The sequence below is a fragment of the Oncorhynchus mykiss genome, chromosome 24 (assembly GCF_057628025.1).
Source record: "Oncorhynchus mykiss isolate SJ-2025 chromosome 24, ASM5762802v1, whole genome shotgun sequence".
Lineage (NCBI taxonomy): Eukaryota > Metazoa > Chordata > Actinopteri > Salmoniformes > Salmonidae > Oncorhynchus > Oncorhynchus mykiss.
In genome coordinates, this window is record NC_143045.1 from 8459961 (window position 1) to 8487500 (window position 27540).

At 49.6% G+C, this 27540-nt stretch overlaps 1 protein-coding gene across 13 annotated transcripts in view; it reads left to right on the top strand.

Annotated features, from left to right (window-relative positions):
* LOC110503647 (unconventional myosin-Ic) overlaps positions 1-27540 on the top strand; it is a 62464-nt gene that overhangs the window by 23371 nt on the left and 11553 nt on the right. For 9 of the 13 annotated variants that reach the window (XM_090218201.1, XM_090218202.1, XM_090218213.1 and 6 more), the window contains exons 2-17: positions 15591-15746; positions 16010-16125; positions 17021-17219; positions 18552-18632; positions 18899-19078; positions 19776-19874; positions 20436-20549; positions 20725-20796; positions 22527-22646; positions 23115-23188; positions 23322-23427; positions 24777-24857; positions 25241-25332; positions 25756-25850; positions 26023-26069; positions 26245-26325. In XM_090218201.1, the coding sequence (XP_090074327.1) occupies positions 15591-15746; positions 16010-16125; positions 17021-17219; positions 18552-18632; positions 18899-19078; positions 19776-19874; positions 20436-20549; positions 20725-20796; positions 22527-22646; positions 23115-23188; positions 23322-23427; positions 24777-24857; positions 25241-25332; positions 25756-25850; positions 26023-26069; positions 26245-26325 (1713 nt within the window). Of the gene's footprint in view, positions 1-4538; positions 5263-15590; positions 15747-16009; positions 16126-17020; positions 17220-18551; positions 18633-18898; positions 19079-19775; positions 19875-20435; positions 20550-20724; positions 20797-22526; positions 22647-23114; positions 23189-23321; positions 23428-24776; positions 24858-25240; positions 25333-25755; positions 25851-26022; positions 26070-26244; positions 26326-27540 lie in introns of those variants that run through there. The other 4 variants (XM_090218203.1, XM_090218204.1, XM_090218206.1 and 1 more) reach the window with 2 other exon arrangements.

The window sequence follows — 27540 nt, forward strand, 5'->3', positions numbered from 1 at the left end:
AACTGCATCTCAGCGCTCGAGGCGTCACTACGGACCCTGGTTCGTTTCCCAGGCTGTGTTACTCGGCCGGCCGTGATTGGGAGTCCCATAGGGCGGCGCACAATTGGCCCGGTGTCGCCCGGGGTTAGGCCGTCATTGTAAATAAGAGTGTGTCCTTAACTGACTCGCCGAGTTAAATAAAATGTTGAATCTATTATGGCCGGTCTGCCGGGCTATAAAATGCTTGAAATGAAGGAGGGTTGAAATAGGAGTGTGCTGCTCTGTGTCTGACGGTAAAGGATGGTAGGTGTCAGCAATGCGTTTGGGCATCAGGCCCTGCTGAATAGAACATGGTGGACGGATGAAGCAAAGCAAGGCTGCCTGACTCCCTCTGTAAACTCAGCTGCTCGGCGGAGGGGCGGGGTAGTATTTACTGTGCACACGGTGCCGGATCTCATCCTTATCATATTAGACTTCAGCCAGATGTTGCTTCAAGCTGATGAGTCACCGGCAATAGTTGAGGGTCGTGTCACACATTTATGTCGTGCACTGAGCGATTTCGCCCGCCAGCGGTATGGGTTTGCCTACAACAGGGGGAGAGAGAGAGGAGGGGAATCGTGGGTTTATGAGAGTGAGACAGAGAGAGACTAGATGAGGGAGAGAGACTAGATGAGGGAGGGAGAGAGATATGGTGGGCCAAGATGAGGGGGAGAGATATGGTGGGCCTAGATGAGGGGGAGAGATATGGTGGTCCTAGATGAGGGAGGGAGAGATGGTGGGCCTAGATGAGGGAGGGAGAGATGGTGGGCCTAGATGAGGGGGAGAGAGATGGTGGGCCTAGATGAGGGAGGGAGAGATGGTGGTCCTAGATGAGGGAGGGAGAGATGGTGGTCCTAGATGAGGGAGGGAGAGATGGTGGTCCTAGATGAGGGAGGGAGGGAGAGAGATGGTGGGCCTAGATGAGGGAGGGAGAGAGAGAGATGGTGGGCCTAGATGAGGGAGGGAGAGAGAGGGATGGTGGGCCTAGATGAGGGAGAGAGATATGGTGGGCCTAGATGAGGGAGAGAGAGATATGGTGGGCCTAGATGAGGGAGAGAGAGATATGGTGGGCCTAGATGAGGGAGAGAGAGATATGGTGGGCCTAGATGAGGGAGAGAGAGATATGGTGGGCCTAGATGAAGGAGAGAGAGATATGGTGGGCCTAGATGAGGGAGGGAGAGAGATGGTGGGCCTAGATGAGGGAGAGGAAGTGATAGCGGAATAAAGAAATAGGGGAGGGGAAGAGAATGAAACTAGATAAAGGTTCCTCAGAGTAAGAGTGAAAATAAGTTCTCATTGCTTATTTCCCACGGATGCTGGGTCCCATGACTTGGGGGTTGTGTGTTTTCCCCTCAGCATTGTTTGGTCAGTTTTCCCTGAAGTGGTGTGATTGGAGACCAGAAGTGTTTCCACTCTGGGAACCAATGAGAGAGCAGCTGGACCATAGTCACCATGTGCATCTACTGTCCTCCTCTCTACCAGATGTGTGTCTGTACAGTATGTCCTGCAGTGTGTGTGTGTGTGTCTGTACAGTGTGTCTGTACAGTGTGTCTGTACAGTATGTCCTGCAGTGTGTGTCTGTACAGTATGTCCTGCAGTGTGTGTGTGTGTGAGCTCTGCTGTGCTAGCTCCAACCCAGGTTCTGGCAACACTGTTGAACTGAGACAGTCTGGCACAGTGCTTGGCTGCCGTTGTTTAAACTTCATAATGACCCAGGTTGTCCTCACTTCAGACACACTTGGTGCACAAAGTCGATCTTTGAAAATGAGTCTCTTCAATTCATCAAACTCTTTTTTTAAATTTTTTTAAATGTCCGACTTTATCCAGCAGGAATGTGAGGGGGGAGTATTGAGCGACAGAATAGAAGGTGGTGTAATGAAAGGAAGACGAGAGGACACTACATAAGTCTGCATATCAGACAGATGTGAAGAAAGAGTTGCCTGACTCTTGATAAGGTTTGTTTTTTTTGTGTTGTTTTGCGTTGCCAAGGTTACGTCCCCTTTCCAGTCCCTTGACAACAGCGCGAATTACAGCCGGGCCGTCAAGGCTGAATTTGAATTGGTCCTAGGCAGCAGACCTGGGTTCAAATACTATTTGACATCTTTCAAATACTTGGGCGTGTTTGCTTTCACCTGCCTGGAGTGGCAGATGGTTGGGGTTTGGGACCTCTATTGGTACCGTTGTGCCAGACAAGCTCAATCAGGCACAGATAAAGTATTAGAAATGATTTCTCTAGAGGCCTTGAGGTCCTGAAAGTTGTGGGAGAGGAACGCATTAACAACCAGGACAGATGGATATCTCCCCCCCCCCCTCCTCTCTGTTCTGCACAGATATGCTACATCAGCATTACCGTGCACAATGTACAGCCACAATGTATGCCAACGAAGCATTGAGCAAGTCTGTGATGTTTTCTTTTTCCTTCTCTCTGTCCATTTCTTTGTTTCTTCTTTCCTTCATTCTCTGTTCATTCTCATGCCCAGCGGTGCCCATGTGAGAGGGGGGGGGGGGTGGAGAGAGCGAGAGAGAGGGAAACTCACACCGTTTGGAAAAAATGTCTCTGATTCCTGCTGGTTGTGCCCAGACAGGGGGAGAGAAATTGGTATAGGCTACAATTCCTGAGCGTCGTTCTGTAGCATATATTGGAGAGTACAGACAACTATAGAAAGAGTACGTTTTGAAAAGTGAAGGTGAAGTTCTCGTTTCTGACTGGCTCCTCTATCACATGCTACTACTGCCAGCTGAGCAGTGGGCCTGTCCAGTAGAGGGGGCTGTGGAGCTCAGCGTCAGCAGCAGGCAGGGCTTCAAGGCTGCGGACGACAGGGTGAATATGGCCAGGGCTTTACCTGAGCTGTGTTAGGGGCTGGCCTGGGGAACGCTGGGACCTGTCTGCAGGGTGGGGGCAGAAAAGGGAGAGCCACCAACCCCCAACATCCTCACCTGGGTCCTGTTCATTAGGCATGAAACGGAGAAAAACAGACTGAAACCGAGAGGGCTTTTCACACGACTGAGCCGAACTGAACAGAGCGAAACCAAGCTGTGGTGCGCTGGCCTGGTTACGCATCCGCTAGAGCCGCGCTGAAAAGGATCATGTCCAAAATAAAACACCTGAGCCAGATATAACATTTTGGTTCAGAACGACTGTGTGAAAAGGCTACATGTGGCTTGGCTGTCTGCTGAAGTCACCAGGCACCTCCACAGACAGAAAACACTGACACCTGCTAATGATTCTCATAAAGTTGGGATTTCCTGGGCCTTGCCAGTAACACCGCCATCCCACCCCTTAACTCTGGAACTCACCGCCGCTGTCACGATTCAGCTTTTTCTGAGCTTTTCATTTTATTTGCCTCATTTCCACTTTTTAGGCCAGATGTCTGGACACAGATTAAGTCTGCTAGTGGACTATCAACCCTTTCAATGGAGGTTCTCTACGGAGCATCGTTTTTAATCCATGACCAGGCTTGATCTATGTCAATCCTCCGTTTTGGGTTTAATCGGAGCTTGTTAAAGGGATATTGCAAATCTAGAGTGTTTCCTTACCTTAAAAGCAGCATATGGACAAGAAGAGACTGCAATCCACACTGATCTTGTTATTCCACACTGATCTTTTATTTATATATAGATATAGATATACATATATATTAGGAAACCTATGTAATGTTGCTGAACTATCACTTTAAAGCCGCAATATGTCACTTTTTGGGGGACCGGACCAAATTCACGTAGACGTGTGTGATAGAGTTGCCATTCTCATTGAAAGCAAGTCTACGAAGCGGTTGATCTGTTCTATGTGCGCTACTTCTACGGCTTCCCGTTTTGAAGTTTCGTTCTTGCGTCTTTTACTTTTAGGTTTCGTACACCAGCTTCAAACAATCGGAAATCCAATATTGCTAGTTATAGGACGTTGTATTTTACAGCGGTTTAGACGGTACCATGATTCTCTACACCAGGGTTTCACTCGGTCCTGCCCCCCCCCCCCCCCCCCCCCCCCACCTGGTGCACGTTTTGGTTTTTGCCCTAGCACCACACAGAGAATTCAAATAATCAAAGCTTGATGATGACTTTGTTGATTAAATCAGCTGTGTAGTACTTGGGCAAAAAAGGAAATGTGCCCCCAGATGGGGCCCCAGGACCGAGTTTGAGAAACCGAGCTCTAAACTATACAAGCTGTTTTTTCCACACAAACTGAAAATAAGTGAACCACCTTAGCATTTTAGCAACCAGGAAATGGCGGAGCGATTTCAGCATAGAACATCTTAATGTTTAAGCTAATATTACTAATCGCTTATTTATTTGATTCACGGTGAACTGGCTCGTGTTGTGTTCAGTCTCAGACCGCTGGACTGCTCTCAACTAACTATGGACGGTGTCCCCAATGGCACCCTATTCCCTACACAGTGCACTACTTTTGACCAGAGACCTATGGAATAGGATGGCGTTTGGGTCGCAAGCCCACGGTCATAATAACAGATCTATCAGAGTAACGTTAACGATGGAATCCTACTTAGTCTCTTGTCAGCGTGGGGGTGGGAAAGAAACTGTGAGCTGCTCGGCAACATTAATCATGGCAGTAGTGGAATGTTCTACTCCTGTTAAATGACCGTCTTCTAAAAGGAGGGAGGGAGGGAGAGGAAGGAAGAAGGGAAGCTGTACTTCATAAAACAATTAGTCAAGTACCGTTTTTGGCTTTCGGTGTGAGTCATCCTGTATTCTCCCGTAGCCCCTCACAGGCCCCCTTCTCCTTGTACAGAGGGACACGTTTCTCTCTCCAGGGGTGGTTAAGTCCAGATGTGTGTGTGCTTGAAGATGTTTTTGTGGAATTTCTTTGAGAGAGAGAGAGACTACTTCACCACCTTCCACGGTTGGGCCCTGTGCTGGAGGAGCGAGGGAGAGAGAAAAGGAGGGTGGAGTGTGTCACTCTACACGGACTGCTTCCTCTAGAAAGAGGGAGGGAGAGAGTGCAAGAAGAAGGTATAGAGTGACTGAGAGGGAGAAAATAAGTAAGAGGGGAGGTGGTGGCAGCTGGGTCACTCCTACACATGGCTCCAGAGAAGTTGTAAAAACAAAACATTGCACGGTCGCTCTGAAGTGGACCACTCACATTCTGTGAGCATTAAACAATTGCTAAAGCCGACCAATAAACAGGAAGGAGAGAGATGAAGTACAGAGCCACGGTAAGAGAAGAACTGCTCACTAATTCTGCTCAAAGGCATTTGGAACTTGGAAGCAGCACTCTGCATCACAACGGTACACGTTTCATGCTGAGTCGTGTGTGTGTGGTGTGTGCTTGTGTGTGTGCGCGCTTCTGTTTAAATTGTGTACATGTGGCGGTGCTGAAGGACATGCATCTAAGGGCAGCAAATATATATGGCTGTTCCCTTCTAATGGAGAGGGAGCCGGTCGTTGGAGGTTTCGGTCAGTGAGTATTCTGTAACAGCTTTGTCAATCAGTACTCTCGAACTCCAAGGACACAGGAGAGGGGGGAGCGTTGCTGGGTTTTTGACCACAAAGCACCAGTTTCTCCTGGTACCAACCTAGCTATCCAGCTATGAAATGATCTAGTCTTCATATCTAGCTCTCCATCCATCACTTGTAACTGGGGGGGGGTTTGACCACAAAGCCCGTAGCCAGTTTCTCCCGAGTCCTGACGCTGACTCGCCTGTAATCTATCTATGAATTCCTCTCCCAAGTTCTCTTCCTATCCATGGTCGTATTCATTAGGCACCAGAATGGACTGAAACCGGATGGGACTACCAGAACTTGTCCAATAAGAAATTCTCGTTCTACTTTTCCATTGCAAAACGTTTTGCAAAAGTGTTCTGTATTGAATACGGCCCAGTTCTAATTTCAACGCGGTATCTATGTGGCGTTATCTGTTGGTGTGTTTGCACCGCCGCAGTGTTGTGATGGCAGGCCTGTGTTGTGACGGCAGGCCTGTGTTGTGATGGCAGGCCTGTGTTGTGATGGCAGGCCTGTGTTGTGACGGCAGGCCTGTGTTGTGACGGCAGGCCTGTGTTGTGACGGCAGGCCTGTGTTGTGACGGCAGGCCTGTGTTGTGACGGCAGGCCTGTGTTGTGATGGCAGGCCTGTGTTGTGATGGCAGGCCTGTGTTGTGATGGCAGGCCTGTGTTGTGATGGCAGGCCTGTGTTGTGAGGCTGGGCCTGGATTATTAGACGCTGACTGGGAGTGCGAGGGAGGATATTAATGTCAGTCTGTCACAGTACCGAGGCAGCTCTCCAAGTATTCCCCAACCCCACTGCATACCTTCCGGTCACTGTCACCTCCTCAGCCTGGGGACTCCATAGAGAGAGATGGATGACTCATCTTGGATTTAACCCGTTTTTTTTTTATTTTTTTTTGCATGGGCATTGCCATTGAGGACTTCTGACCTGCTTCGGACACTTTTAAAGTAGTCAACTTGGTGGGGATTCCTATTAGTTGTAGCCTCAACCCATGCTGCCACAGACACTATAATGATACAGATAGAATCATCTTTGTGTGTGACCGAGTCTCTGGGGGAGGGGACTGGGAGGGAAGACTGTGGTAGTGTCCCAATAATCTGGTTCTTCCCGAAGTGTGCACTTGTTCCCTACTCCTATTGGATTGGTCAAGGCATAGGCTAGGAAGTTTCCACCATTTACTTAAACCTATCATTTCATTTCAAATCATTTCCGTCTCATCTTTTTTATTTATTTTCCTCAGCCTGCTTTAAAATCCCTTTTGACTGGTGTGGTCACTTGAAACACTTCCCATGGAAAACCTGTCGATTTTGAGTGATATTTTCACCACCTCAGTCAAAATCCCAATTCAACCCCTGGTTGTATGTTATAGCGTTTTGATAGACCAAATATGATTTGTACAGTTTCCATAGGTTTGTTTAGTTAACTTCAAGGGCACCGCATGTTATCGAAAGAGTGCTAGTGTGTGTGTCTGAACCAATGCTGCCGTGAACCTCCAGCTGCCGTGAAACCTCCAGCATTTAATAAGGAAGATGTGGACGAGCCCCTTTTTGAACAGGGTCGTATTCACTAGTCCCCAAACGGAAGAAAACTGACCGGAGCTACGAGGGCCTAGTCCACGTCTTTTTCTTATTTGTTGCAAAAACCAGGTGCCCCATTCCCAGGGTCTCACGTCTTGCAAGTAGTGCATTAGACGTTGTCCAGACTAGTTAACGTGGAGTTAATCAAATATTTTGATTTTTGAGGTGCAATATGACCGATCATTCCTGTGTCCTGCTAGTCTCTCCTTGAAAGCAGCACTCTTTGAGACTGCAATGAAAGCTACTCACTCTATATGACCCTCATTGTATACAATACTTTAGCCTGCAATAGATGACCTTGCTATCGCCTCCATCTCTCTCCCTGTCAGTTGCTCCTGATTTTTTTTAATTAACTCATTGAGAGGAAATGCTGTTAATTTTAGGGGCTGGTGCACAGAGACCCACTGATTACAGAATACACTGAGTGTCCCCCTGAGAGACTGAATCAGTCACCGCTGCCTCTTATTGGCTGTACGGTTGCTTTTCTTTTTAATTGGCTGATCTGCTGTAGTGGGGAAAGGACTAGTTTGCGTTACAGGAAACGTTTAGCAGAGAGAAAGTTAGAGAACGGAGCCATTGATTTGAACCTGTTGACTGGGGTTCTTGAAATGCCCTCCCACCATTCGGTTGGGTCTGTGTTTTGGGCCGGACATTCGGTTGGGTCTGTGTTTTGGGCCGGACATTCGGTTGGGTCTGTGTTTTGGGCCGGACATTCGGTTGGGTCTGTGTTTTGGGCCGGACATTCGGTTGGGTCTGTGTTTTGGGCCGGACATTCGGTTGGGTCTGTGTTTTGGGCCGGACATTCGGTTGGGTCTGTGTTTTGGGCCGGACATTCGGTTGGGTCTGTGTTTTGGGCCGGACATTCGGTTGGGTCTGTGTTTTGGGTCGGACATTCGGTTGGGTCTGTGTTTTGGGCCGGACATTCGGTTGGGTCTGTGTTTTGGGCCGGACATTCGGTTGGGTCTGTGTTTTGGGCCGGACATTCGGTTGGGTCTGTGTTTTGGGCCGGACATTCGGTTGGGTCTGTGTTTTGGGCCGGACATTCGGTTGGGTCTGTGTTTTGGGCCGGACATTCGGTTGGGTCTGTGTTTTGGGTCGGACATTCGGTTGGGTCTGTGTTTTGGGCCGGACATTCGGTTGGGTCTGTGTTTTGGGCCGGGCATTCGGTTGGGTCTGTGTTTTGGGCCGGGCATTCGGTTGGGTCTGTGTTTTGGGCCGGACATTCGGTTGGGTCTGTGTTTTGGGCCGGACATTCGGTTGGGTCTGTGTTTTGGGCCGGACATTCGGTTGGGTCTGTGTTTTGGGCCGGGCATTCGGTTGGGTCTGTGTTTTGGGCCGGGCATTCGGTTGGGTCTGTGTTTTGGGCCGGGCATTCGGTTGGGTCTGTGTTTTGGGCCGGGCATTCGGTTGGGTCTGTGTTTTGGGCCGGACATTCGGTTGGGTCTGTGTTTTGGGTCGGACATTCGGTTGGGTCTGTGTTTTGGGCCGGACATTCGGTTGGGTCTGTGTTTTGGGCCGGGCATTCGGTTGGGTCTGTGTTTTGGGCCGGGCATTCGGTTGGGTCTGTGTTTTGGGCCGGACATTCGGTTGGGTCTGTGTTTTGGGCCGGACATTCGGTTGGGTCTGTGTTTTGGGCCGGACATTCGGTTGGGTCTGTGTTTTGGGCCGGACATTCGGTTGGGTCTGTGTTTTGGGCCGGGCATTCGGTTGGGTCTGTGTTTTGGGCCGGGCATTCGGTTGGGTCTGTGTTTTGGGCCGGGCATTCGGTTGGGTCTGTGTTTTGGGCCGGGCATTCGGTTGGGTCTGTGTTTTGGGCCGGACATTCGGTTGGGTCTGTGTTTTGGGCCGGACATTCGGTTGGGTCTGTGTTTTGGGCCGGGCATTCGGTTGGGTCTGTGTTTTGGGCCGGGCATTCGGTTGGGTCTGTGTTTTGGGCCGGGCATTCGGTTGGGTCTGTGTTTTGGGCCGGGCATTCGGTTGGGTCTGTGTTTTGGGCCGGGCATTCGGTTGGGTCTGTGTTTTGGGCCGGGCATTCGGTTGGGTCTGTGTTTTGGGCCGGGCATTCGGTTGGGTCTGTGTTTTGGGCCGGGCATTCGGTTGGGTCTGTGTTTTGGGCCGGACATTCGGTTGGGTCTGTGTTTTGGGCCGGGCATTCGGTTGGGTCTGTGTTTTGGGCCGGGCATTCGGTTGGGTCTGTGTTTTGGGCCGGGCATTCGGTTGGGTCTGTGTTTTGGGCCGGGCATTCGGTTGGGTCTGTGTTTTGGGCCGGGCATTCGGTTGGGTCTGTGTTTTGGGCCGGGCATTCGGTTGGGTCTGTGTTTTGGGCCGGACATTCGGTTGGGTCTGTGTTTTGGGCCGGGCATTCGGTTGGGTCTGTGTTTTGGGCCGGGCATTCGGTTGGGTCTGTGTTTTGGGCCGGACATTCGGTTGCGTCTGTGTTTTGGGCCGGGCATTCGGTTGGGTCTGTGTTTTGGGCCGGACATTCGGTTGGGTCTGTGTTTTGGGCCGGACATTCGGTTGGGTCTGTGTTTTGGGCCGGACATTCGGTTGGGTCTGTGTTTTGGGTCGGACATTCGGTTGGGTCTGTGTTTTGGGCTGGACATGAATCTTAGAACTTGTTCTTTTTGAAGGGGAATATTAATTTTTTTTGAAGGGGAAAATTATTATTATTTTTTGAGTGGGAGATGGAGAATGTTGTCACCTGCCAACTTCAAGCTATTGTCACACCTGTCCTTTCCCCCTATACACACACGTGCATGTGCACACCTTCACACATGCCCATCTTTTCCAAGCCTTAATGGGGGGGATTTGTCATAGCAAATACTGGTCTCCTTAGACCTCTTTAAAACAGCTCTTCCCAAGTCTGTCATCATAAACCCTTATTGATTTCACTTCAGTAGGTTCTCAGTCTGTGTGTTTCCGTGTGAAAGATTTCTACAGTAACACTTCCTATGAATACCCGCTTTGTAATGCATTCTAAGCGTTTATAACAAGCCATGCATTAGAACACACGATATATGCACTAATAGCAGTTCAAATATACAATACACCCGAAAGTGATGCTTTAAAAGTGAAAGTGCGCAGGATACCGTGTTGTGGTTTGATACATATCTTGACTGTTTAAAAAAACAAAAACATTTAGCTTCCATGCTAACTTGCTAAATGGCCACTTTTGACCTCACATGCTGTCATGGAAAACCCAGAAGCTTCAGTCAGCCGACAACCTTGAGGAAGACCATGACTGCTGTCCCCTGTCAGTTCTGTAGTGAGTCACAACATGTAGTCGGGTGTGTGATCCCATGTCTGTGAAAACAACTAAAGTATCCATCTGTGCTCGCTCTCTTTCCCTCTCGGCATTCCTCCATTTTTGATAAGACGAAAGAGCGGAGGAGGGTCAGACAACTGATTCATAGTGGCTGTGTTCAAAGGGGTAAAACTCTGAGTGGCTAACCATGCTCTCCGTAGGATCAGATTACACGCATATGTGTTATTTGTTACGCTGGCTGAATCGGAACAGGGGGGGAAATATTCTCCACTTTCCAACAGACATAAATCCCTCCCTGTTCTTACTCTAACGCTGCGGTTAGGTGGCACGAGGTAGACTGCAAACCGGATGTAATTGTTTTCAATGAGAGACCGACGGTGAATATCGTTGAGGCTGGCGGTGAATGCCGTCCAAAAAGATTTCAACTTTTGTGGTCTTCCGTAGTTGTTTTCTCCCGGATGTTGATTCGCAGTGTTGCCTGAAATCACCATAGCAACGGATACAGTCGTGCTGGCTTGCTATTGCCATCACCGGCTTTCTTGTGCTGCTATGTCGACTGGTATGATGTTTTTGCTTCCTTCGTCTAAAATAAACGCAGCATTAGTCTTACTCTTCCACTGAGCTCATTTACCCGAGGAAATATGATCAAGAAGTGACCTTTTCTATAAAGAAGCCTTTATTCATGGTTTAACTCTTCAACCCCCCCACTACAATCTGAAAAGGTTTATAACATGAAACTCTATTATGTGATAATATAACAGGATACCATGGCTAAGGACCACTTACAGTTGATTCAAAATAGAAACATAACCACTTCCAAGTCACTCACTGTAACTGTAATGGATGGTATGTTCATTTGTCATAGCTGTTATGCCTCAGACTTTAAAGATGCTGAAAATGCAAATTAACCCATTTCGCTGCTTGGTCCATATGCCTTACTTATATAAACTCAGCAAAAAAAGAAACGTCCCTTTTTCAGGACCCTGTCTTCCAAAGATAATTCATTAAAATCCAGGTAACTTCACTGTTTTTCATGCTTGTTCAATGAACCATAAACAATTAATGAACATGCACCTGTGGAACGGTCGTTAAGACACTAACAGCCAGACAGATCTGGCAAAAAGTGCTCTTCACTGACAAGTCGCGTTTTATTTATTTATTCCTTTATTTAACTAGGCAAGTCAGTTAAGAACAAATTCTTATTTTCAATGATGGCCTAGGAACAGTGGGTTAACTGCCTGTTCAGGGGCAGAACGACAGATTTGTACCATGTCAGCTCGGACATTTGAACTTGCAACCTTCCGGTTACTAGTCCAACGCTCTAACCACTAGGCTACCCTGCCGCCCCTGGCTTTGTCTCACCAGGGGTGATGGTCGGATTTGCGTTTATCGTCGAAGGAATGAGCGTTACACCGAGGCCTGTACTCTGGAGCAGGATCGATTTGGAGGTGGAGGGTCCGTCGAGGTCTGGGGTGGTGTGTCACAGCATCATCGGACTGAGCTTGTCTTTGCATGCAATCTCAACGCTGGGTTTTACAGGGAAGACATCCTCCTCTCTCATGTGGTACCCTTCCTGCAGGCTCATCCTGACATGACCCTCCAGCATGACAATGCCACCAGCCATACTGCTCGTTCTGTGCGTGATTTCCTGCAAGACAGGAATGTCAGTGTTCTGCCATGGCCAGCAAAGAGCTCGGATCTCAATCCCATTGACCACGTCTGGGACCTGTTGGATTGGAGGGTGAGGGCTAGGGCCATTCCCCCCCAGAAATGTCCAGGAACTTGCAGGTGCCTTGGTGGAAGAGCGAGATAACATCTCACAGCAAGAACTGGCACGTCTGGTGCAGTCCATGAGGAGGAGATGCACTGCAGTACTTAATGCAGCTGGTGGCCACACCAGATACTGACTGTTACTTTTGACCCCCCCCCACCCCCCCCTTTTGTTCAGGGACACATATCACTTCTGTTCGTCCCATGTCTGTGGAACTTGTTCAGTTTATGTCTCAGTTGTTGAAAATTACTTTCATACAAATATTTACACACGTTAAGTTTGCCGAAAATGAACGCAGTAGACAGTGAGAGGACATTTTCTTTTTTTGCTGAGTTTATATCACAATTTCGACCTTTTTTAAGCAACCAAAGGACACTGCAAAGGGCAAAGCATTGTTTTATGGTTATGCAGCAGACTCATTAATTCCCCTGAGCCGCACCCGGTCGTTCACTGCTCTGTGCAGATGAGTGAGTGAGTGTGTAAGGGAGAGGGAACACAGCAGTGGACCTAGTCGGGCTCCCGGCTCCTTTGTTTTCCTCACAGGATTTGGAAAAGGTGACCGCATGCTGTTAGCGGCAAGTACTGTAACGAGCGCAGGGGTGTTGGTGTGTTCAACAAAGACGTGTGGTGGGAAGGGGCAGAGGGTGGGGAGGCAGGAAAACACAACTGCAAAAAGCCCCATTTTGAGGAACAATGAAATAATGGAGAGAGAGGTGGTGTTGGGAGAAGTCTGCGAGAATGGGAAACCAAAAGCGGGAGAAAAGGGGTTCCTCTCCCTGTCAGAGAGAACTCCCTCCCTGTGTTAAGAAGAACGTTGGCACTGTGCCATCGTTTCTTGAAATGCTTTCCCCATAGAAATGGAATTAATAGTACGGTCCACCCACCCACCCATCATGTCATCATTCACTTAGATGGCGAAGTCCATTCTAGTAATTCCATTTCTATGGCTTTCCCCTTGCTGTCTTCTGCGTATAACTCAACCCCTCTGAATCCGAGAGGTGCGGGGGGCTGCCTTAATCAACATCCACATCTTCGGCGCCCGGGGAACAGTGGGTTAACTTCCTTGCTCAGGGTCAGAACGACCTTGTCAGCTCGGGGATTCAATCCAGCAACCTTTCGGTTACTGGCCCAAGGCTCTAACCACTAGGCTACCTGCTAACCCATAATTATATTGCTATGGCTTTCCCCTGGCTGTTGGAGTGATTTAGATGTCCAGATAACAGGCTTCTTGCTAACGAGCCCAACGAACCCTGGGAGAGAGACTTCTCTCAGCGCAGCACCGCCCTGAGACGGACCACTTTTTTCCTCAGGAACTGCAGGTTCTTTGTTCCTCCGGCTGTGTGAAACGACAGCCCACCAAGACTCGGGGCCCGTATTCCAAAAGCCTTTGAGTCAGAAGTGCTGATCTGGAACCGGGTCACCCCTCTCCATACCATTCGTTATGATCTGAAAAGGCAGAAAGTATTCCAGATCATTCCGCCTACTCTGGGGCTGTGAATACGGGCCTACGACTTGAAGGGGGGAGGGGGGGGGGGGGGGGCGGTGAAGGAGAGAAAGGAGATGGAGGGGTGGTGGGGACCACAAACTACCTGAAGACCCTCGGAGGGATACAGTGTGAATGAAGTGAGAGTTAGAGGCTGGTGTGAAAGCTTGAGTCATCACCCTGTAAAGATTACAGATGTTGCATCTTAATTTGAGCCAGTTAGCTACGGTAGGAAAATAAACCTGTAGCAACAGGAAATGTGGATTATAATTAATGGACATTTTTGCAAGGGCTGATGCATCTTTCGTACGGGAAAAATCAAGTCTGAAATTTCAAAGTGGAAATTCCGAACTTCAGAAGTCTTTTTAATCTTCAAATGTACTGCAGTGCAGGAAAGTTCTCCTGCAACAGGATGATCACATTAGTGATTGTAGCTGGAACAACTCGCCCGCCATTAAGTCATAAAGCAAAACGACATGAGATGTTGTAATTAAGTGTTGGTGTGCGGAGTCTCCTCAAGCCCAGGCAATTTCTTAGGATTTAAGTCTGACGGGCTCTACGCAGTCTATGCGAATGGTGTCGTCAGAGGTCCGTTTGCCTCGCTCCTTATGAAGTTCTACGTGTATTTGTGCGGCTGCATTCATGGAAGACAAACGGACCTCCGTCTGCTCCGTTTTGCATAGACTGTGTAGAGCCCTTCGCAACCAGGGTTTGCGTCACAATTGGCACCGTATTCCCTGCATAGTGCACTACTTTTTACTAGATCCCATAGGGCTCTGGTTAAAAGTAGTGCACTATATAGGGAGCAGGGTGCCATTTGGGACAACTATTGGGACTACTTCACCATCTCTCGTTATAGCGCCCTGTTGCATAAAGGAGGGAGAGGGAGGATGGAAGGAGGGATGAGGGAGAAGAATGAGGGGGAAGGGGGAGCAGGGTAGGGTACCGTGTGAAGCAGGGAGTTGTTTTTTGAACATTGGGGGGGGGGGGGGGGGAGTACAGTGATGGCGATGGATAAGGAATGGAATCGTTTCCTGGCACCACACGTTCCTCTCCAGTCTCCTCCCCTCCTCCGCTACACTTGTTCTGTCCGTTTCATTTCTCCTCTCTCTCTCTGTTTTTCTCCTCTGCTACAGGCCGTCTTGTCCACAGCTGCCTCACCTAGCCCTTAATTAGGAGGAGAAGCACCCCTCTCCATCCCCTGAGCCGAGGCCCTACTGTGTCAATAATGCGACAACAACACATGCAGCTGCTGTGTGTGTGTGTGTGTGTGTGTGTGTGTGTGTGTGTGTGTGTGTGTGTGTGGTAATGAACATGGACAATAAACATTTGCGTGTGGACCCGTGTGTGTGCTGGCATAATCATCGGTGCGTTCCCTGCCTCGTTGATGCGTCCAGAGCGTGGTGACAGATCTGTGTGGTACGGTATAGTGATAGTGAGCCATGGATCTAGGTAACATTCGCGATCTGGTGCGTAAAACTCAAGTCTCCATCGTAGAAAACAGGTTTCTGGGCGAACGCATTGACAAGCTGAAGGATGTAAGTTAAGTGTTATTTTTAGACTGGAGATTTTAGATTGGGTGGGGCCTTTTTAAGACTTTGGTCGAAGCGTTAACTTTTTTCTTTCGGGTTTGGGTTTTCCTCCGCTTCTAGTTGTAGCGTTCATAGGCTTACAAAATGAGTTGCTTTCTGAGGAGAGCTCTTTGGTGTGGAACGCTTCAGAACTCCAGTTTCTACAATCACTTTCTGTCTGTGTATGTTATTGAGTGTGTGTGGAAATGGGTACCTTTTTTTGTGAAGCGTAAATTGTCATAGTGTGTGTCTTGAGGTACGTAGCTAGATTCCCGGGGCTGTTCTGAGCGCTTACTTGTCAGGAATAAATGAACGCACTGGGAGATGCTGGCGCGTAACGTTGATTTCAACTTAACCAGGGTCTGCTTAGAATGTCTCTTTGCCTCACCAATTTATAGAATTGCTTCCTTTTGCCAACCACCTCCTCCCTCTCCCCTCCCTCCAGGCTGTGGGGAGTGACGGGGTGCGGATCAGCATGGAGAGTGCCCTGACGGCCAGGGACCGGGTGGGTGTCCAGGACTTTGTCCTGCTGGAGAATCACACCAGTGAGGCGGCCTTCATCGAGAACCTGCGCAAGCGCTTCAAGGAGAACCTCATCTATGTAAGACGCCTACCCCAATTACTCTCACCTTCTGGGTCAACACTTGTTTCTTTTGTGTTCCGTTGCATAACGTGTTGCTGACCTAATGAATTTGTGCCTGCTGGAAAATCACATCTAAATTGTGTAGATGCATCCCAGCGTTTCCCCCACTGTGTTGTCACCTCAGACACCCTGAAGTCTCTCTCTCTCTCTGTCTCTCTCTCTTTGTCTCTCTCTCTGTCTCTGTCTCTCTGTCTGTCTCTCTGTCTGTCTCTGTCTCTCAGACATACATCGGCTCAGTCCTGGTGTCGGTGAACCCTTACAAGGATCTGGAGATCTACACCAAGAACCACATGGAGCGCTACCGAGGCGTTAACTTCTACGAGGTCTCTCCCCACGTGTGAGTAACCTGAACCCGGGTACCCCAACCCACCACCTCTCCCCCTTCTCCTCCACCTCCTCCCATCCCAGTTGACTCAGTCGTGGACTAACAGTTATGTAACGGAGAGGTTTCCAGAGTGTCTGCTCGACATACGTTACGTTGAGCCTGTTTTGTTTTGAGTTGCTAGGCGAAGAGGTTAATTCCTGGCCGGTTCCTCTGACTCTCTGACCACGGACGAACAATGGACTGTATTATTGGAGAGTCCTCCATGTGCTCAATGTTCCCGGCTTCGCTGCTCCTCGGGAGGGACAGAGATAAATTGGCGACGGGTTGAAAGGAGGAAGGCTGGGTTGATGGTGCAAGGTGGTACCAGAGGGGTGTTCCTCCTAGGAGGAGATTTCTATGTTTCAAGGGAAGGGGAAAGGGGGGATACCTAGTCAGTTGCACAACTGAATGCACTCAGCCGAAATGTGTCTTCCACGTTTAACCCCACCCCTCTGAATCCCACACCCCTGTCGTGTGGGCAAAACAGGCTGAATAAACATGGCGCCCCTCTGATATTACATGGAGCCTGTTGTAACAGGACCTTTCGTAGCTCACTTCACTGTGTGACCACCACACCTACCAAATGGGATCTTATTTAAAAGGGTAGAATCATCTTTATTCACCAAGTACATTTGTATGGACCAGGAATTTGACCCGGTGAAATGGCGAGGACAATCAAAAAAATATATAGGCAAAATAATTTCAAACGAATTCTTCCTCCTCCACAGGACTTGACTGACTCATGCTTTCTCTCTTTCTATTTTCCTTCCTTCCTTCCTTCCTTCCTTCCTTCCTTCCTTCCTTCCTTCCTTCCTTCCTTCCTTCCTTCCTTCCTTCCTTCCTTCCTTCCTTCCTTCCTTCCTTCCAGCTACGCGGTGTCTGACAACTCGTACCGGTCCATGCGGACGGAGCGTAGGGACCAGTGCATCCTCATCTCGGGGGAGAGCGGTGCCGGCAAGACGGAGGCCTCAAAGAAGATCCTGCAGTACTACGCCGTGACCTGTCCCGCCAGCGACCAGGTGGAGACGGTCAAGGACCGCCTGCTGCAGTCCAACCCTGTCCTAGAGGTGACCGCCGGGGGGGGGGGGGGGGGGGTTCCACGTCATCCGCTGCATGTGCCTGGCTTGGTCCAGTGTAAAACAAGACGTTATATTTCTGTGTGTGTGTGTGTATATGCGGCCTCTCCTGGAGTGTGAGCGGGGGTCTCTACTCATGTAGTGTACTGTGTTGAGGTGTGTTGGCTGGGATAGTGGGGTACAGATGGGGAGAAGATGTGTGAGGATCACAACAGAGCAGTACAGACAGACAGACTAACTGACTGCCTGCCCTGTAATCTAGCCCCGTGTCTCAGCCATAGTGTCTCAGACACACCTGACCGTCTGACCCCACTTTAACACATCGGTCTACCTCCTCCCCTCTTCCATCTCCCCCTCTTCGTCCTCTCTCCTGTCTCCCACTCTTTTCTCTCTTCGTTCTTTGTGGACCTCCCCTCTTTTATCCTCTGTCTCCCTCCTCCTCTGCCTCCCTCCTCCCCTGCTCCCTCCTCCTCTGCCTCCCTCCTCCTCTGCCTCCCTCCTCTCTGCCTCCCTCCTCCTCTGCCTCCCTCCTCCTCTGCCTCCCTCCTCTCTGCCTCCCTCCTCTCTGCCTCCCTTCCTCCCTCCTCTCTGCCTCTCTCACTCCCTCCCTCTGCCTCTCTCCCTCCCTCCTCCTCTGTCTCCCTCCTCCTCTGTCTCCCTCCTCTCTGCCTCTCTTCCTCTCTGTCTCCCTCCTCTCTGCCTCTCTGCCTCTCTCTCTGCCTCTCTCCCTCCCTCCTCCTCTGTCTCCCTCCTCCTCTGTCTCCCTCCTCCTCTGTCTTCCTCTCTCTCTTCCTCTCTCCCTGCCTCTCTCCCTCCCTCCTCCCCTGTCTCCCTCCTCCCCTGTCTCCCTCCTCCCCTGTCTCCCTCCTCCCCTGTCTCCCTCCTCCCCTGTCCCTCCCTCCTCCTCTGTCCCTCTCTCCTCCTCTGTCCCTCTCTCCTCCTCTGTCCCTCTCTCTGTCTCCCTCCTCCTCTGTCTGCCTCTCTCCCTCCCTCCTCCCCTGTCTCCCTCCCTCCTCCCCTGTCTCCCTCCCTCCTCCCCTGTCTCCCTCCCTCCTCCCCTGTCTCCCTCCCTCCTCCCCTGTCTCCCTCCCTCCTCCCCTGTCTCCCTCCCTCCTCCCCTGTCTCCCTCCCTCCTCCCCTGTCTCCCTCCTCCTCTGTCCCTCTCTCCTCCTCTGTCCCTCTCTCTGTCTCCCTCCTCCTCTGTCTGCCTCTCTTCCTCTCTCTGCCTCTCTCCCTCCCTCCTCCTCTGTCTCCCTCCTCCTCTGTCTCCCTCCTCTCTGCCTTTCTTCCTCCCTCTCTTCCTCCCTATGTGTGTGATCCCAGGCTTTTGGAAACGCCAAAACGTTGCGCAACGACAACTCCAGCCGCTTCGGTAAATACATGGACATCCAGTTTGACTTCAAGGTGAGTGGTCACAAACACAGACGCGCGCGCACAATGACCGAGTATGTTCCTGTAAGGGGGAAACCAGGACATATCCACTGCCAGTCCTTCCATATTAACTTGTACAATATGTTTTATTTTTCCACTCCTACGTTACTGTACTGTCCATGGGGCTCGTTCGTTTCCTGGGGGCGTGTACACCTGCATGTGGCTCTGTGTCTGTCTCAGTATCCCTGCCTCACCTCTCCTCCTCCCCCGTTCTCCGGTTCCCTCTCTCCCGGCGGCAGGGTGCACCGGTGGGGGGACACATCCTCAACTACCTGCTGGAGAAGTCACGGGTGGTGCACCAGAACCACGGCGAGAGGAACTTCCACATCTTCTACCAGCTGATTGAGGGGGGTGAGGAGGACCTGCTGCGGCGCCTGGGCCTGGAGAGGAACCCCCAGCAGTACCAGTACCTCGTCAAGGTGGGGGATACCAGAGCTTCGCTCTATGGTTGGGTCTGGAATGGGACACGGTTCACTTTTGGACCAGAGTCTGTCTAGCTGTTTGGGGCTCAGGTCAAAAGTCATGCAATCGTGTGGGATTTGAGATTTATCCCCGAGTCTCTCCTTTAGGGCAGGAAGAGGTGTGTCTGTAGCTGCAGTTATCCCTGCCTTCTCTCTCTCTCTCTCTCTCGTCCATCCATCTCTCTCACTGACGTTCTCTCTACCGTGCGCTGTCTCTAGCCCAGTGGGAGCCTGTTTAATGCACCCAGTGTGTTGTTAGTGCTGCTATAGAGACGCTCTCAGGTGAAGCAGTTGTCTATCCCTCCCCCACTGAGACCTACAAGACTTCTGCAAAAACACACACACACACGCGCGCGTCCGCACTGATTTAGTCAGCCAATGAACGCGCGTGTGTGTGTGTGTGCTGAATCTACAATTTAGTACTCATACATGTACAGCCTGTGAAGAGAAACCATGCAAAACATCAAACTGCCCGTCTCTCAAAAAAACATGTAAATCTCTTCACCTTGGTGGATGTTTCTGATTGAACTTTCTTTTACACTCGCCTGACGAACACGAGCGCCTGTCTCCTGTTTACCGACACCGATTTCAGCGGTCGGCTGCTTTGGTCGAGGGAGGTTTTGATGTAGCCATGTGGTGTTTTTGGGTCTCTCAGGGGAACTGTCCCAAGGTGAGCTCCATCAACGACCGCAGCGACTGGAAGGTGGTGAGGAAGGCCCTGTCTGTCATCGGCTTCAGCGAGGACGAGGTGGAGGTAAGAACCTGTTTGTTGACGTCAGCCACTGAGGTGTGCTACCTCGAATACTACTACTGAGTACGGGTTCCCTTTGCCTGTCTGACCAATCACGTCTGTGCTTTGGGTTCCGCCCTCTGTTTTGTTTCTGCACCTTTTGTGCTGCGGTTGTGTGACTGTCTGCATTGACCAATGAAGGGATCTTATCTTACAGGGGGTGAAGAGAGGGCGTGGTCGTGGTGAAAGAGCTGATTTGTGCGAGTGTCTCTTGCACTTTCATGACTGTAGTCTGGGCTTGTGGCCAGAGCTCAGTGTGTATCAGTTCAGAAAGGGGGGGAGAGCACTGTACAGTACTGACACACACACACACACACACACACACGAGGCCAACTTCACTATATGCTTGCATGTGGGGGGAGGATGGTTGGCCCCCTTTTAGTTGGATTAGGCTTTATCAAATATAGTTGAATATGTTCAGCCATCAAGATAGCGTTGTCTTTTAGCGCATCGCAATAAAATGTGTTATCTTATCATGCCTAATCTTCACGTGGCTTCTCTCTCTCTCTTCCCCCCCACCCCTAGGAGCTGTTAAACATTATTGCCAGCGTTCTTCACTTGGGCAACATTCAGTATGGAGGAGAAGACAGCGGCAATGCCTACATCACTACAGACACACAGATCAAATACCTGGCGAGGGTATGACCCCCCCCCCCTACCCATGGAAACACTACTCCTACTACACTCAGTCAATCATGTACCGTGTCGTTACTCTCTTCCCCTAGCTCCGTACTTCCACTGCCCATTGTCTCGGTAGGATGGATAACATTGACGCTGGTGTTGTGTTGATGTTTTTGCTGTTGACGTTTTGCAGTTACTCGGTGTGGATGGCTTGGTCCTGAAAGAAGCGCTCACACACAAAACGATCATCGCCAAAGGGGAAGAGGTAGGCTGGAACCTTCTCTACGCCAGTGTTCTATTATAGGACGCCCGGTGAGAGACGTTCTATAGTCAACATATATAACGGCATACAAAGGACTGTTTCCATTGTCCTCTGTGTGTGTGTGTCCATGTCTGATCTGTGTGTGTGTGTCCATGTCTGATCTGTGTGTGTGTGTCCATGTCTGATCTGTGTGTGTGTGTCCATGTCTGATCTGTGTGTGTGTGTCCATGTCTGATCTGTGTGTGTGTGTCCATGTCTGATCTGTGTGTGTGTGTCCATGTCTGATCTGTGTGTGTGTGTCCATGTCTGATCTTTGTGTGTGTGTGTCTCCATGTCTGATCTGTGTGTGTGTGTGTCTCCTTGTCTGATCTGTGTGTGTGTCTCCTTGTCTGATCTGTGTGTGTCTCCATGTCTGATCTGTGTGTGTGTCTCCATGTCTGATCTGTGTGTGTGTGTGTCTCCATGTCTGATCTGTGTGTGTGTCTCCATGTCTGATCTGTGTGTGTGTGTGTCTCCATGTCTGATCTGTGTGTGTGTGTGTCTCCATGTCTGATCTGTGTGTGTGTGTGTCTCCATGTCTGATCTGTGTGTGTGTCTCCATGTCTGATCTGTGTGTGTGTGTCTCCATGTCTGATCTGTGTGTCTCCATGTCTGATCTGTGTGTGTGTCTCCATGTCTGATCTGTGTGTGTGTGTGTCTCCATGTCTGATCTGTGTGTGTGTGTGTCTCCTTGTCTGATCTGTGTGTGTGTCTCCTTGTCTGATCTGTGTGTGTGTGTGTGTGTGTCCATGTCTGATCTGTGTGTGTGTCTCCTTGTCTGATCTGTGTGTGTGTGTGTCTCCATGTCTGATCTGTGTGTGTGTGTCTCCATGTCTGATCTGTGTGTGTGTGTGTCTCCATGTCTGATCTGTGTGTGTGTGTGTGTGTGTCTCCTTGTCTGATCTGTGTGTGTGTGTGTCTCCATGTCTGATCTGTGTGTGTGTGTGTCTCCATGTCTGATCTGTGTGTGTGTGTCTCCATGTCTGATCTGTGTGTGTGTGTGTCTCCATGTCTGATCTGTGTGTGTGTGTGTGTGTGTCTCCATGTCTGATCGGTGTGTGTGTGTGTGTGTGTCTCCATGTCTGATCTGTGTGTGTGTCTCCATGTCTGATCTCTGTGTGTGTGTGTCTCCATGTCTGATCTGTGTGTGTGTGTGTCTCCATGTCTGATCTGTGTGTGTGTGTCTCCATGTCTGATCTGTGTGTGTGTGTCTCCATGTCTGATCTGTGTGTGTGTGTGTCTCCATGTCTGATCTGTGTGTGTGTGTCTCCATGTCTGATCTGTGTGTGTGTGTGTCCATGTCTGATCTTTGTGTGTGTGTGTCTCCATGTCTGATCTGTGTGTGTGTCTCCATGTCTGATCTGTGTGTGTGTGTGTGTGTGTGTCTCCATGTCTGATCTGTGTGTGTGTGTGTGTGTGTCTCCATGTCTGATCTGTGTGTGTGTGTGTGTGTCTCCATGTCTGATCTGTGTGTGTGTGTGTGTGTCTCCATGTCTGATCTGTGTGTGTGTGTGTGTCCATGTCTGATCTTTGTGTGTGTGTGTCTCCATGTCTGATCTGTGTGTGTGTCTCCATGTCTGATCTGTGTGTGTGTGTGTCTCCATGTCTGATCTGTGTGTGTGTGTGTCTCCATGTCTGATCTGTGTGTGTGTGTGTCTCCATGTCTGATCTGTGTGTGTGTGTGTGTCCTCCAGCTAAAGAGCCCTCTGAACCTGGAGCAGGCGTCGTCGGCCCGGGACGCCCTGTCTAAAGCCGTGTACGGCCGCACCTTCACCTGGCTCGTCAACAAGATCAACGTCTCCCTGGCTTACAAGGTAACACACACACACACACACACACACACAAACTAACGCCCCATTCACCGCTGACCCCCCCCTGTTGGCCTGATATCCCTAAATCTACCCTAGTCTTCTCACCCTCCTGTCAGCCTACACTTTTGACCTATTAGCTGGCCATTTCATAGACCGTGGCGGTAGGGCTCCCCCTTGTGGATGTGTTGTAGTACTACGTGTCAGAGCAGTAACGCTCATTCAACGGCACTGCGTTTCTGTACAGGCTGTTGTCTGATGGGGATTAGGTCAGTGCATATTTGAGCTGTGAGGTACTCTCTAACCGTAATGCGTCTAGTCCATGTCTGCTGTGAGTTTGTCATTTCGGCTGTGTTTAAGTATGCACGTTAACCAATGACGAGCTACTCGTTTTATTCTGAGTCTGTTGGCTTACTTTGTCGCTGAGACGTTTACGAATTGCTCCTTCATGAAAGCTGTAATTTCTTCTTCTAGGATGAGACCTATAAGAACGCTTCAGTCATTGGCCTGCTGGATATCTATGGTTTTGAAGTCTTCCAGCACAACAGGTACCAGAGGAATATAGAACTCATTTTCCCATCATCCGTTGTATTTTCCACAGCGTTTTACCATTTACCGTCGTCTAACGGTTCACCTGTAATCGTGTGTGTGTGTGTGTGTGTGTGTGTGTGTGTGTCGCAGTTTTGAGCAGTTCTGCATTAACTACTGCAACGAGAAGCTGCAGCAGCTCTTCATCGAGCTCACCCTCAAGTCCGAGCAAGATGAGTACGAAGCGGAGGGAATCACGGTGAGACTGCTCTCTCTTTCTCCTACCAGGGTGTCTCGATCTCCATCCCCTCCCCTCTCAACCCTACGTCTCGGAGGGACCTTCCCTTCCCTCTGCTGCACTCCTCCATCTTTTCATTCTCCCTTTACCACTCCCCCTCTCCCTCTCTTCTGTCTCGTCCCTCTCCTTCCACCTTCTCCCTTTACCACTCCCCCTCTCTTCTGTCTCGTCCCTCTCCTTCCACCTTCTCCCTTTACCTCTCCCCCTCTCTTCTGTCTCGTCCCTCTCCTTCCACCTTCTCCCTTTACCTCTCCTTCCACCTTCTCCCTTTACCTCTCCCCCTCTCTTCTGTCTCGTCCCTCTCCTTCCACCTTCTCCCTTTACCACTCCCCCTCTCTTCTGTCTCGTCCCTCTCCTTCCACCTTCTCCCTTTACCACTCCCCCTCTCTTCTGTCTCGTCCCTCTCCTTCCACCTTCTCCCTTTACCACTCCCCCTCTCCCTCTCTTCTGTCTCGTTCCTCTCCTTCCACCTTCTCCCTTTACCACTCCCCCTCTCTTCTGTCTCGTCCCTCTCCTTCCACCTTCTCCCTTTACCTCTCCCCCTCTCTTCTGTCTCGTCCCTCTCCTTCCACCTTCTCCCTTTACCACTCCCCCTCTCTTCTGTCTCGTCCCTCTCCTTCCACCTTCTCCCTTTACCACTCCCCCTCTCTTCTGTCTCGTCCCTCTCCTTCCACCTTCTCCCTTTACCACTCCCCCTCTCTTCTGTCTCGTCCCTCTCCTTCCACCTTCTCCCTTTACCACTCCCCCTCTCTTCTGTCTCGTCCCTCTCCTTCCACCTTCTCCCTGTCAGCTCTGTATGACTGTCTACACGGGGATTGGTTGCCCGCTCCACGTCTCAGAACAGGAGTGCTGCTGATCTAGGATCAGTTTAGGCTTTTAGATCATAATGACTGAGATTATATGAAAAGGGGGGGCTGATCATAGACCAGCACTCTTCCTGAGACGCTTTGTGAATACGGGCCCATGAGGGAGCTGAGTGCAGAGGGCCGAGCGATTCATGCCCAGTCAGTCATTCGTCAAAGGGGACGTTATTGTACAACGTGTAATGTGGGCTGTGTTTGATGATGATGATGTGGTGGTAAACCTGTTAATAAAGTGTGTGTGTGTGTGTGTGTGTGTGTGCGCGGCAGCAAACAGCCATGAAGGTTTGTTTGACCGTATGCATAGCATGTGGGTTCAGATTGTCCTCCTTGTCCCGGATTCTCAGCATTCTGTAAATGTTTTGTTTCCCAACCGTTAACATTGTAGGACAGTTCCGTCTCCTAAACAAGCCATTTTTAGATGCCGTTGTTTTCCTCGCTGTCTCACAGTGGGAGCCCGTGCAGTACTTCAACAACAAGATCATCTGTGATCTGGTGGAGGAGAAGTTCAAAGGCATCATCTCCATTCTGGTGAGAATCCGTTTCAAGCTATAACGTAACCCTTTTCAAGTTGACCTTTCACCTTTCTCTCGCCTCTTGGCCCCTCTGCGTCTGGTATGTCCTGCTGTCACAGTCAACTGTCCATCTAATGTATTTCTCTTTCATTCTCTCTCTCTCTCTCTCTTACATTTTCATTCTCCCTCTCTCTTTCATTTTCATTCTCTTTCATTCTCTCTCTCTTTCATTCTCGCTCTCATTCTCTCTTTCTCTCTTTCATTCTCTCTCTCTCTTACATTTTCATTCTCCCTCCCTCTTTCATTTTCATTCTCTTTCATTCTCTCTTTCATTCTCTCTCTCTAATTCTCACTCTCATTCTCTCTCTCTCTCTTTCATTCTCTTTCTCTCACTCTCAGGACGAGGAGTGCCTGAGGCCAGGGGACGCCAGTGACATCACCTTCCTGGAGAAGTTGGAGAATACTGTGGGAGGCCACGCCCACTTGACAACGTGAGTCTACGCCCACACGAGCGCACGCGTCCAAACCTCCCGCTGCTAACAGAGCAACAGGAGACGTGGTGAGAGCTGGCGGTCAGTTGACTTTGTCAGGACACAGAAGCCCGTAGACACTACGTGAATCAACAAAGTTGTAATGCTTGGTCTGCAGTAGTGCATAACTATTAAAAACGAAATATCTGTTGGGAACAAAATGCACACGAGTTAAAGGAGAACTCCTCCCATTAGTCCGTTGTAAACATAAGTCGTGTTCATTAGGTACCAAATGGAAGAAAACAGGTTGAAACCGGGAGGGATTTCCTGAAAGTGTTTTTAATAAGAAAAGCTTGTTTTCTTTTTCCGTTGCAAAATGTTTTGCTACGGTGTCTATGGTGTGCCCTGACAAATGGTCACTTGTTGTTGGTTTGTTCCTCGTAGTCACAAGCTGGCCGATGGAAAGACCCGGAAGGTGATGGGCCGAGAGGAGTTCAGACTGCTGCACTACGCTGGAGAGGTCAACTACAACGTCAACGGTGTGTGTGTGTGTGTGTGGCGCAGCGTCAATTGTTAGGGGGAAGCAAGAGGGAGAAGACCAGAGGGAAAGGAAGGATGTTCTGTAGTGGTCTGTCACTGTGTGTGTAATCATTCTTTCCCCCAACCTTACTCGGAGTGCATGTGCTCTTCCTCTCTCTCTTCCCCCTCTAGGCTTCCTGGACAAGAACAATGACCTCCTCTTCAGGAACTTGAAAGAGGTGAGAGGGAGAATTCAGGCCAAAAGGGGAAAGGATTAAGATAGTAGATGGATGATATGATTGGAGAATAGACCAGACTCTGAGATTGTGTTCTTTCCTCGTGTGTGTGTGGAACAGTGTGATAGTTCAGGTCGTAGTGAGCTGTACTCATTCTCTGTGCGTTGTCCATCCACAGGTCATGTGTATGTCTGATAATAAGATTCTGACCCAGTGCTTTGACCGGGCGGAGCTGAAGGACAGCAAGAGACCTGAGACGGTGAGAACAGCCATTACCCTGTAGTACCACTCAGAGGGCAAAGGTCATAGGTACGCCCATGGGCACGCACGTACCTACATGCGTATCTGCAATGTACCCCAAAGCATACACTGATGCACAATCGCAGACTCATATATATACAGTGCCTTGCGAAAGTATTCGGCCCCCTTGAACTTTGCGACCTTTTGCCACATTTCAGGCTTCAAAAATAAAGATATAAAACTGTATTTTTTTGTGAAGAATCAACAACAAGTGGGACACAATCATGAAGTGGAACGACATTTATTGGATATTTCAAACTTTTTTAACAAATCAAAAACTGAAAAATTGGGCGTGCAAAATTATTCAGCCCCTTTACTTTCAGTGCAGCAAACTCTCTCCAGAAGTTCAGTGAGGATCTCTGAATGATCCAATGTTGACCTAAATGACTAATGATGATAAATACAATCCACCTGTGTGTAATCAAGTCTCCGTATAAATGCACCTGCACTGTGATAGTCTCAGAGGTCTGTCAAAAGCGCAGAGAGCATCATGAAGAACAAGGAACACACCAGGCAGGTCCGAGATACTGTTGTGAAGAAGTTTAAAGCCGGATTTGGATACAAAAAGATCTCCCAAGCTTTAAACATCCCAAGGAGCACTGTGCAAGCGATAATATTGAAATGGAAGGAGTATCAGACCACTGCAAATCTACCAAGACCTGGCCATCCCTCAACTTTCAGCTCATACAAGGAGAAGACTGATCAGAGATGCAGCCAAGAGGCCCATGATCACTCTGGATGAACTGCAGAGATCTACAGCTGAGGTGGGAGACTCTGTCCATAGGACAACAATCAGTTGTATATTGCACAAATATGGCCTTTATGGAAGAGTGGCAAGAAGAAAGCCATTTCTTAAAGATATCCATAAAAAGTGTTGTTTAAAGTTTGCCACAAGCCACCTGGGAGACACACCAAACATGTGGAAGAAGGTGCTCTGGTCAGATGAAACCAAAATTGAACTTTTTGGCAACAATGCAAAACGTTATGTTTGGTGTAAAAGCAACACAGCACATCACCCTGAACACACCATCCCCACTGTCAAACATGGTGGTGGCAGCATCATGGTTTGGGCCTGCTTTTCTTCAGCAGGGACAGGGAAGATGGTTAAAATTGATGGGAAGATGGATGGAGCCAAATACAGGACCATTCTGGAAGAAAACCTGATGGAGTCTGC